The sequence below is a fragment of the Strix uralensis genome, chromosome 4 (assembly GCF_047716275.1).
Source record: "Strix uralensis isolate ZFMK-TIS-50842 chromosome 4, bStrUra1, whole genome shotgun sequence".
NCBI lineage: Eukaryota > Metazoa > Chordata > Aves > Strigiformes > Strigidae > Strix > Strix uralensis.
The window spans coordinates 40,688,943-40,701,145 of NC_133975.1; the positions used below are offsets into that span (position 1 = coordinate 40,688,943).

The 12,203-nt window shown below is 34.2% G+C and overlaps 1 protein-coding gene across 1 annotated transcript in view; it reads left to right on the top strand.

Annotated features, from left to right (window-relative positions):
- GPM6A (glycoprotein M6A) overlaps nucleotides 1-12,203 on the top strand; it is a 126,653-nt gene that overhangs the window by 90,393 nt on the left and 24,057 nt on the right. Inside the window, exon 3 of the mRNA XM_074866440.1 lies at nucleotides 8,608-8,764. Coding sequence (XP_074722541.1) covers nucleotides 8,608-8,764 — 157 coding nt within the window. The remainder of the gene's footprint in view (nucleotides 1-8,607; nucleotides 8,765-12,203) is intronic.

Here is a 12,203-nt window from a genome sequence, read left to right on the forward strand (position 1 = left end):
ATACGTGCTTGTTCTGTTACAAAAGCTTGGTGTTCATTAAATTTGAACTTAAGTTACATTTTAAATACTATTTATATTATGGGAAACAAAACATGAAAGGCTAGGTGTCGGTACAAGAAATTCCCAATTTATACAGGGCTGTGTCATAGTAAGTCTGGAAAATGCAACCCTCCTAAAAACCCCTGGCAGATGACCCCATTGTAAGGAGAATATTCATCTGGGCACCAATTCATCTATCTGAGCCTATGACAGAAAGAAGAGACAGTGTAGTTTCTTCTGTGACAGCAAATCATTTTCAATTAATCTTATTTCACCTAAGTATTGTAGAAATCCTAGCTTGATATGTAATAGCTTGTGTCTATTGTGTATGATGCACAGGCTGATAATCTTGCACTATGAAAAATAGGCAACAGTGAGTTGAGAACTGCATTATTCAAACCCTCCTTTGAAATCTACAGAGAATCTGCTCTCTTAATATTTTTGAGATGTAAGCTCTGAAGAGGTAGTCCAGAGTTAAGCGAAGGAGTCATATGGCTACATATACCTTAGAAAGCAATGTTAGCACAATAGAAACTGATCAGTAGACCTAAATACTTGGTGCTAATAACTAGCTGTTCATACAGTATTTATTTCAGGGATTTATTTTGGATTCAGTCTTGCCTGATACAATGGACTGAACATCCATTAGTGGCTGGAGTGCAGTAGGAGGACTCCTGGAGCGTACTTCCCATTTAGCTTAATTGGAAAGGAATCCATGTTGTGCAGTCTGAAAAACATGATGCAAACCATATCTCAATAAGTAGGGACAGCTGCAGGACTTGCTTTAAAAAAAAAAAAAAAAAAAAAAAAAAAAAATCCATTCCTGTGCCAAAACACTAATGGGAATGTACCCATAATCCCTACTACTGTAAAATTAAAGATTTGTTCACTGAACTCAGTGGTAAAAAGACTTCTAAGTAGGCTAATGAGAGTTCCCACTAATAGCACTCTGAGTTCTTGTACCTGGATTCTGATTATGTGTAGAAGCATGAAGTTACCTCTGCAAGGAAGGCCTAGCTTTGTCCCATGTGTCTTGTTTGTGAATTATAATTTGACAGGAACCACCAGAGAGAGCACAATGTCATTGAAGGATGCATTTTTCATTTTAAAAAATATGCAGTTTACTTAAGGAGAACAGTTTCTCTTTCACTGTAATGATTCAGTTACACAGAAAAATTAACACAGGACAAATACAGCATATTAAAGATTAGATGCAGAACATAACATTTTAGATCTGGTATTGTTCAGTAGATGTACTAAATCTGACAGAACATGCCAGCACCTGAGAATATGGCCTTTGCAAGATTATATGGTGCTGAAAAGTCACATTTACTATCTACTCAGCTGTATTATGTAGCCTGCTGTTCTTTATTCTGTTAAAAGTAAACCAGTAAGAGTCTACGTAAGTAAAATTCAGGATTTGGGAGGTACTTACAAAAATGTGATTTTCATTTTATGAAATAATTGAATATGGAAATTGATAGTAGTGCATGTGAATAACAGCAGAATGATCTTACATAAAGAATTCTTTTGTCTTCGTATGTGCAAATACATTCCACTATTTTCAGGCAGGCAGCTGTATTACTTAATACTGTGTTAAGCAGCTCTCTTGGTTGTCTGGAATTTTATATTGGTTATAATCACTGCATGCCTGTGACTTGAAGCATTTTCAATAGACCTTTCTCAGCAGGTGGTTCATCTTCATAGGAAGTATCTTTTCTCTTTTAAATGCCTTTATTTCCTTTTAGTCTTAGTTTAAAAATATCTAAACCGGAAAGCATATATTCCTATGTAATATATATATTGCTAAATCTTGCTTCATGTGCCATGCAAAACTAAGATAACTGGCCTTTCCACAGGAGATCTGAAAAGGGTAAAATTAACTATTACCATCCCAATTTGGAGTTTTAGTATCAAGTTGTCAGTCTTACGTTATCAGTCTGTACTGTGTGTGCTCCACGTTTACATTTGTAATAATGAAATACTCACAAATTCTATGATATGCTTTTACCATATCTTTTTACACTTTATTGATATAGAAAGTTGCCTGGCAACGCAGTATCCATAGTGAACAACACCATCATGTAATTCTGCCAGAAGTCTGCATGTTACTGTGCACTAATCCCAATTTTTTTTGGCCTTCTTCAGGCAAAGTGGGCTCCAGATTTCTTCTGTAATTAGCATCTTTAAAAACGTTTCTAAGAAAGTAGTTTTGCTAGGTTGAGCAGACAGAACAAGCCTAGATTATGAGAAAAAACTTTGAGAAGCAGCCTTGTCCATGTGTCATAGTCAGAACTTTGTGTTTTGGACTTAAACATTTCATGATTATTTAAATTCTTATGCTGGATCCTTTCCTGTTCCAAGAAAGTTACAAGATTCATAGGGCAGAGATGTGATTTGTGCTGCTATTGCTCTTCTTCCATTAGTTTGTGAATTCTCTACCGCTTGTAGAAGTGCTCCATGAAAGCTTGGCTCAACTGTCCCATACCTAGGAGGGAAGCAACCACCAGACTTTTAGAGGATGACGATTTAGGTTTGTATTCTACATACCTGCAGGGATTGTATGCCACAAATGGATCTGTTAAAATCAGTGGGATCTTAAGTCACATCAGTTTCTGTTCAGAATAGAATAACAAAATCTGGCCCTTGCAGAATGTGAAGGTAGCTTGCACATTATAGTATGATGATCTCTTCTTTATATAATCCTAACAGTCTGGCTTTAGTTTTGAGCAAACGATTGGTATGATTACATACAAAATTTCTTCCAGAAATACAGAATCAGAAGTTTCTGTTTTCTTTTTTTTGTCACGTTTTATTTCTACTTTAATAAAAAATACTTTTAGGTCTTTGTTGCTCTTATCCTTTGTTTACTGTTAATCCTTTCTCCTTTTATAAGTTCTTGACAAACTTTAATTGAGCATTCTGTACTGCAATTTTGTTTTCTTTCCACCTGAAATTTAAACATTTAGACTCTATATTAAACTAATCTCAGAAAAAAAACCCATGGATTTATGCTGATTCTTTTTTACTTAGTTTCATTTTTCACTTCTCCACAGTGAAAATATTTCAATTTCTTTTACGTCATTTATGTTGTTACCTGGAGTTTTGCAGGTAGTACATGATTATTAATAAATCCTTCTTTCTCCCTGTTGGCTGTATATTTTCCTTCTGAAGTTTACCTTTGCTTGTCTCCTCCCTTTGCTAACAATTCCTCTGTGCTTCATGGTGCCAACTATCTTCTTTGCTCAAACTGTTTAAGTAATGCTGTTGTGAATTAACACCAAGAAATTTTTCCCAGCTGGTTTGCAGGAGAGCCTGACTGTGTCTTCTAAAAACTACCATGGGGCATAGCTTCTGCATACCCTAAACAAACCTTTTTGCTTGCAAACATCCCCCTATACCTCATCTCTCTTTAAAAAACATAGTTGCAAAACTGTTTATACAAACTTGAGATAGTTTGAGGAGGCAGGCTGCTATTTCAGTCTCTTAACAGCCTCTTAGGGTCAGACTGTCAGCAGGCAAGAGGATCAGCATGAAGGCCAGCATTGCTGTTTTACCGGGTAACAGAGGTTATTGTGCATTCTAGATGTGAACATCAACTATTCAAAGTTACTTGTGACTGAAAAAAGTAAATAAATTAAAAACAAAACAAAACAAAAAACAAAACCTGCAAACCTGACCTATCCCAATGGTAGTGATTACGTGTATTTCTCAATCTTTCTAAATTGTCTATGCCAGCTATAAAAGAAGACTATTTTTAATTAGGAATTGTACTATGATGATCTTATCTAATTTTTTAGTATTTTGATATCTTTGGTATTTTATTTTCTTTATTGTGTTTTTTTAGCTTGGAAATAGGTATAATTGCCTGAATCTACTGGCATTCAGAGAGTATAGGTACACTTTGCTGGCAATTATGTGCTATTCAGCACCTGTAGTATTTGAATGTTATTATTTGTATTGGGGAAGTTGTGTTATAAATTCAGGAAGAGAAATGTGAAGCGGAATTATAAATGCTGGGAAACTAGTTCCACGGTAATACCTAGTACTCTGGTGGGCTAAGTCAGCCAAAACCTCTGTGTTATTAGCCTTTTATCGCTTGTTCAGGCTGAAGTGTACACATACTTTATTTGAATAAAAAGGTTTTCTGGACAGCATGAGAATCACGAGTCACAGGGCAAACTACCGTGTTTTGTTTTGGTTTTTTGGTGTTAATTGCAAATAAATGACTGCAATGCATTCCTATATTAACCAAATTAAAAGAAAAAAAATCCCTAGCTAGTATGTAGATTTTTCCAAAGCAATATTAAGTAATTTTGATAGAAAAATATATATTGGTGTGCATTAGCTGAGTACTAGACTTCAACATTGAGGGTAGAAAGTGTACCGTGATTAGACTGAAAACTGTAAATTGTAAATGCTTCAGGGCTCCTACAATTTGCAATTCATTTTAAGGCACAATAAAATATAAAGGGTCAAAGTTAACAGCTCTTCTTGGCTTATCTATTGGGGTAGTAAATCCATTTATTATGGTGGAGCAGTAGTGATTTACTCCAGTGAAGCAACTTGTTCCACAAGCCCAAAACAGTGTTACTTCTAGACACAGTAAACAGAAGCTAATTATGAATATTGAAATACTTTAGAAACAGGTTGTAATAATTATGAGCTCAGTTGATTGAAGGAGTCTCAAAAATAAAAAAATAACTAATTTGTTGTAATACACTCTTCGCAAAATCCTGCTACAGATAGACATGATCATTCAACAATGAATCTTATTGCTTGATGATTTATTTTATTTTTAAATCCTTGAATATGCCAAAGCACCATGAAAATGCACAGTAGGCAATCTGCAACATCGATCTGATTTACTGAGAATGTTTTCATTCACCTCTGACCTGTCTCTGCTGGGATAATCTACTCTGTACTCAGCTACAACCTGTTCATTGAGATGTTAATGCTGATGGCTTCCATCAATAACTTCTGTCAGAGGAAGGAAGTGTTTTCTCTAGAGCTATTCTAATATTCATCTTGTTGGATGGAATCCAGATTCATATTAATGAATTAGGAAGTCCGCTTAATATGGAACAATTAATGACCCAGCAGCAGAAAAAGAACTAAAACTTGAAAGATCAGCTTGATTTAAATCACAAATTGGAAACAGTGATGTTTGTTTTTAACATTTCTGAACATAGTGTTGTGGGGAAAAGCAGATCTGGAATCCGTGGAGCATCTACAAGATTAAGACAGTATGCAAAATATGTTTTAGATTATTCTATTAAAAAAAGGCTTTTCCTAATTTCAAGATGTTTTTCACAATTAATTTGCATTTAGATAATCATTCAGCTTATTCTACTCAGCAACCTAATATGTGAAGACTGCATGATCAATGTGAATTTGTTTAAAATTGGATTTATCTTCTCTATCTTCATTGACTGCCTTTCAGTAGAAATGGTTCATGACTTTAATTATATGATTATATAATATTAATAGGTCTCCTGCATTTAGTGAATACGTATTTAAGATTTTTTTTTTTTGTTCTCATTTTGTGTAGCTTTAGTCTTCACCTAACGTGTATCTTTCCAATCCTGTCAGGAATACAAAATTTATCTGTATAATTTTGTCTCTTCTTCCTTTACTCCTTTCTCACCTCTTTCCTTCCATTCCAGTCTACACAAGTGTAAGCCCTGCTTGTTATTTTTCTTTGTCCTTACCCATCTCACCCATTGGCTTATGTTCATCATCCCTTCTGCCATTCCCTTCTACCTCACTGGTTGCTCTCATGCTTTGTCTGCAGCATTTGAGACTGCTGAAATACAGATGGCAATTAATCTTCCTGAGTTCACCCACAAAAAATCAAATTTTATTTTGGAGAAAGGCAATCTCCATTTTACAAGGCCTGTATTTTATTATCTAGTATATTTTTGTTGGAAAATCAAAGTTTATGTGAAATTAAATGCTGCAGAATAATTTAATACCAACAATATCTTCAAAACTCTGTATATAAAAACTGTTACTGTTTTAATATGTCTTCTTTAAATACAGCACACACTAAATGCAGTTATATTGCAATGCAATTCTATCTGACTTGTAAAGAGGTAGTTGAATGATTGTTTCACAGTTTTTGTTTATATTTTTACTCTTTGCATCATACAAGATCCTTTCTCCCTGGAATAAGTCTGGCTATTTCATCTCATGTAGTCTGATCAGTAGAAATTTTACTACTTCTCTCTGTAGAGAGTGTATGAGGAAGAAATTGATTTATATATTTGGCTAGTGTATAGCTGTATGTATTTTTTCCTTGTGAAAGGAAGATTTAAGTGAAAGTTACTCCTTTAGTTACACATAAGGCTGAGGAAAAAGCAGACATCTCTTAGTATGCTTTTTGATACAAGCAGCTCAGTGAGAGGCTCAGCACAGATGGTTTAAAGGGCTGTTGCAAGGGCTGAAATAGTCTCTGGACTTCCCCAAAGTCTTAATCTCTTTAGGGCAATCATAGCTTGTAATTTCTACAGCACTCAGCACACAGAGGTCTGTGAGGAGCTGCTGCTGGCAGAACTCCCAGACTTCAGCCACTGATGGAGGTCACCAGTTTTATAAGGTATATAAAGTAGGAATTGAAGGAGATCTTATGGAATAGTCACAAAGTTGCTGCCTGTTTCTTGTAAGTTTATTTTCATCAGTAATGACAAGATAGGTTCAAAACATAATTTTCCTATTTAAAATAGTGTTACATGGGCTGAATTACTATAAAATTAGGGAAATGGGATTTTTACAATGTAATTAGCAATTATATGTATCAAAATAAATTTAATCTTTGCATCATCTAATACTGTCTATAGTGTTAAATTTGTTTCACCATTTTGAATAGCTCATGTTTTGAATAGTTCCATACAGATATAAACTTACCCTAATTTTCACTTGAGTATGAAAGAAAAAGCGATATAGAAAAAAGCTGAGATGGCTTTTTTATTGGAATGCTAGGGAAAAACATATCCTGTCTTATTCCCAGAAACCAGTTATCGCCTTCTGAAAAAATGCTACAATAGGTGCCAAAACCATTTAATTTATAATAATTCTCTCACCCCCAATCAGGTCATAAGTTTAACTGCATTTTTATGAGACTAATGCAAGCTTAAGATACATTCATTGAAGTTGTAGACACAGTCATACATCTGAAATATTAACTGTAAAATTGAATCTGACTTTGAATGTCTTGAAAACCATCCAAACTCAAAGATATTTTAATGGGGATTTGAGATTTGTTATTGTGTTGTACACGTAAAAAATGTATTGAGAGTTGTCCTTCGGGTGATGATGAAAAGCGTGATCCTAAAGAAACGTTATCATTAAATATTTCTTTTCATAAAAATAAAAGTATTCATTTTTATGTCTTGAGAAATGTCCATTTTGGGTAGTTGTTTGGTGCATGTCAAAATTCATCTTGCAGATCCTAATGAGTCTGTGGCTTATTTTTTGTCCTACTTTGTTATAAGCTGTTGCTATCTTGACCTGGACAATATGACTGGAATTTACTAACATCTTAAACCTGGATATTACCATTCTCTAAAGAGTTGCACAAATCCTTCTGTGTCACATTCATAAACTGGAAGCTTACTGTGGCTAGTTTTTTAGAGAAGTCCAAGTAGGAAACATTGAAACCTGCTGATCCAAGGCAATGGTCACTAGGAATGTTTCCAAGTTTAGACAAAACACTTCGAGCAGGGAGGTACTTTCAAGCACCTTTTCATAAACCCTGATCATGAGAGAACATTTAGGAGGCAGAATCTCCTTCAGCCACTGTTGAACTTCTAGACAGTGCTGGGCAGGACAACTACACAACCCAGGTAATCTTCTTCAAAACAAATGGAGCCTTCTAGGGCTCTTCATGTAAGCCATCCTTCCATTTCTTGAGCTTTGGGTCTGTGAAAAGATTTTTTAAATCCTCATTATAGAAGAATGCCACATGATCTGACCTTATTACTTTCGTAATAACACATTTCTGGTTTGAAGTTAGGGATCTCTCTTGATGACTTTATTATTCTGTCAGGCACTTTGTCCATTGGAGAATAAGTGGAAAAATAATGATGATGATAAAATAGCACAGATTGGCATTACAGCTTGAGAACTACTTATAGATCTAAAAAGGTTTTTTGAAGATTGTGACAAAATATCTTTTCTATAACCTGAGTGCTGGATACAATGTGTTACTCAGGAGATGTGTCAGTCTTGTTTCCTTTTTCTGTTCTTTTTTCTTTGCCACTTTATTTAGAGAAAAAAAAAAAACAAACTGACTTTTAAATTATTCTGACAAATTGTGCTGTTTTACCTACACAGATCTATTTTTACATTTTATTAAATTAAATGGCCTATTGTTTCTTATATCAATTCTGTTTTTTTCCAAAGTTCACTCCTGTCCTCAGCTTCAGCTGTCATTCTAGCACATCAGCACTTAAGCTGACTCCAGTGTAGAAACTTTGAGGCTTAGTGGGTCTGATTATCTCACCCTGAAATTTCAGAGTCAGCTTTAATTTTTTATGCAGATAAATAATTTTTGCTGTTCCTATACAGGATTGACATCTTCAAGTATGTGATATATGGTGTAGCAGCTGCATTCTTTGTATATGGCATTTTGCTGATGGTGGAGGGATTCTTTACAACTGGTGCCATCAAGGATCTGTATGGGGATTTCAAAATCACCACTTGTGGCAGATGCGTCAGTGCCTGGGTAAGTGGTTAAGAAAGCTTTTGTACTTATGACAATTTCAACATGTTTTGTATATTTGTAGTGCCTTGTGAAGTTTATTTTTGTTTTTTGTTTCTTTAATGTTTTCTGATACCTCAGTTTAGTGGTTAAAAGTCATAGCAAAGAAGAATAGAGTGTTAGAAATGTTCTCTATGTTGGTTAATCACTAAGTAACTCTTGCTACTTAGGAGCAATTAATTCCACCAGATGAATGCGAAAGTTTCTTTTCTCAGCAACTTAAACTGTTTGGAACAGGACTAAAAGTGTGTAATGCCTTCAGCCATACTGGGCAAGAAATACTTTTCTTGCTAGTATTTTCACTGTTATTTTGGATATCTTGCCTGTTCCTCTTTGGGACAGACTGAGATCTGTCATCAGGTTTTGTTTTGTTTCTAAATGTCAAACAGCCCATTATTTACTCTTATATTATCTCTGGTTTGGAGAGACCATTCACTTATGACCCTGGAAAATCTAGATTCAAAAAATTCTGATTTGTACTGGGACTTAAATGAAGATTCTTCATACTAAAATTGCTAACCATTTGAATTTGGGATTATTTTAAGTTCTCTGTTCAATATCAGGTAGTAACAAACTTTTTTGGCATTTGACTCTTCTGCACCTAAGGTAAAAGGCCTGGACATTTGGTAGCTGTTGGAGTTGGATATTTCTGCAAACACCATCAGTATTAACAAATCATATTTTCTGATGAAAAAATAAATTATTAAATATAGCCAAGTAGATCTGGGTGTTAAGGTAGACTTACTGTTATACTATATTTACAATAACCGATATATAAAATAATAGCCAGTGGAGGGTTTCTCCTTGTACCCTCCTACAAACGTCAACATTTATTAAACTGGAATAAAGACTAGGAACAAATATAGGCAATAGAGAATATCTTCCAGTCACACTAAAGATTATCAAAACTGTTATTTTGGCTATCCTGACATTTAAATTTAAACTGAATACAGATAATCTACTCATTGGAAGTTGGGGATTATGGCATGTATACCATCCCTACATAGATGTAACATGCTCAACAGTAATGCTGCTTTTTCATCTTTCTTTTCCTTTTTTTTCCTGTCAAATGTCATTGTATAATTTTTGCACTTCGACTAAGAATTGTTTTAAGCTTTTAAATAAATATATAAATAAAGACTGGGAACATTTTAAATAAAGAGCAATCATTGCTTATACCAACACTGCTTTCGTTTCCTGGAAAGAAATCTCTAATCTATATTCACTGAGAACCTACTAAGCTAGTTCAAATTCTGTACAGAGTAGCAAATTTTTCAGAACATTCTATTTTCTTCACAGCTCCCATAAAGGCCTGTCTCAGTATTGCAGCAGAGCAGTGCTGCATCAGTTTTGATGCCCTTGCGGTGTAAACTGTAATTCTGTAGCACATGTCTAGAAGAAACTAAGAGTTAAGCATCTATTCTATGGTTAATATCACTTTTATTATTAATGATTAATTAAATTAATTCCTTCAGCATTTTATTTTCCTTATCAGTAATTTGTAATGTATGTGTTTTACTTTAATAAACCTTGGATTGATATACATGGTGCTGCTAAGGTTAAGGCTGTATACTCTTTATGATCACAGTTAAATAAGCTATCAATTATTTTGAATTAAACACATTATTGTTATTCTTGAAGTTAGTGGACGTTTTTTCTCTTCCCTGGAAAAGAAAAAAATCTGCAGTTTGCTTGTCTTATTCTGATGATATATCATTAAGGTTGCTCTTTTGAGTTATTAGTTTGGTTTTTGCTTCTGTGCTCTAGAGGTTTGGGAGTAGGACTGCATATAGAGCATTTTTGTCAATTAAAACTTGATAACCTTTTTGATTAGGTTTATTTTGATTATCTCATATTTAAAATTCCTAAGGGGAAAATAACAGTTTACATTTAAAAAAATATTTGGAATTAGAAGATATTTCAGTCCAGCAGTGATGTGTTTATGTATTATGTATTATTATTCAGTTCCTTAAATCATGCAGTGATATGAAGAAATAAGTTCTAAGAACAACAAAAAGATGACTGGAGAGGTAAAACAAACCTAATCAGTGCCCTTGTGTGTCAAGCCCAAGTTGTTCTATTGCTATGCAAATTTGCTGTAACAAATTTTGTTATGTACAGTTGCCAAAATGATATAATGCTGCTGAAGAGGATTGGCAGATGTTGCAAGAAACCTTCCTTGTATAAAATTTTGAGACAGTAATTTTGTAAATATTAAATTCTAAGCTGTTTAAAGACTAAACTGTTGGTTTCTTTTAGCAATACCTTAATATTAACAGAAATGTACATACAGGATATTTCTTGTTTTGAAGAATTAAAATGACAAAAATGGCTCCACATGAAAACCACCTTTGTAAAAATCCAGTTGTGACTATGATTTCACATCAAATTTGCTGATGTCTTCCCAAATACCAGTTTAGTATGTTAAAGTCTGAAAATGAAGTCCTTCTGCTTTACCATTGTCACCAATTACTTCTCATTAGTATTTTGCATGAGCATATTTATTATGTCTGTGACTAAACCTGTTAGGAAAATGGAAGGAAAAAATCAACAAAAAATGTCAAGGAAGAAAAGCTCGTTTTAACTTGGTATGGACAAGCTATATTTCTCACTGGAAATCTGAAAAGTAACATTTTTCTCTTTCTTAACAAAATGTTCTTCAAAGAGCAGGCTTTTAAGAACATCAAAACACAACATCTACAGAAGTTTTTCATGTGCCTTTCCTGACCTCCTTCCTTCACTGTGACTAGCGCACTTTCTAGCTCTATGTGGGCAAAAGGAATTTTTTTTGCCTGAAGTAATGCAAAAAGAAATAGCAGCCTAGCCTTTCCAGTGATTGTATAGTTGATTAACCAGTCTCTGTGAGCATTCAGAGGCCTAGCATCCAAGTCATGTCGGTGCTGCTGTGGATGTACCCTCTCAGATCTGAGAGGCGGCCTGTGAAAGTGACAGTGAAGAGTCTCATTGGCAGTGTTTTCAGAATTAATTTACTGTGAAAAGTAAACCAAAAGGAAAACAAAAGTGGTATTACATTGCTAGTCACGTTTGAGAAGCGAAGGTTGTCGTTTTAGTCTTCATTTTTCAATGCCTGAACATGCTTTTAGAGAATTAAATAAACAGTTATATATAATTGTGCTGCAGCATGATTAGTGAAGAATGGGAGACAGGTCTGAGGCCAACTGTGCCACTGTTTTTATATTTGCAATTTAATACCCTTCCTATTTATATTCAGCTAGCTTGATCATGGAAAACCTCATTTACGCCTTGTTTTAGAATGTCTGCTTACAGAGTCAATAAGAAAGAAACACAAATGAGCCTTTTTTCCTTGAAAAAGTTTACTCTTATGAAAATTTTATGCTATGAAATGGGAAAGCAGTTCTTTTTATTTCATCAGAAAACATTG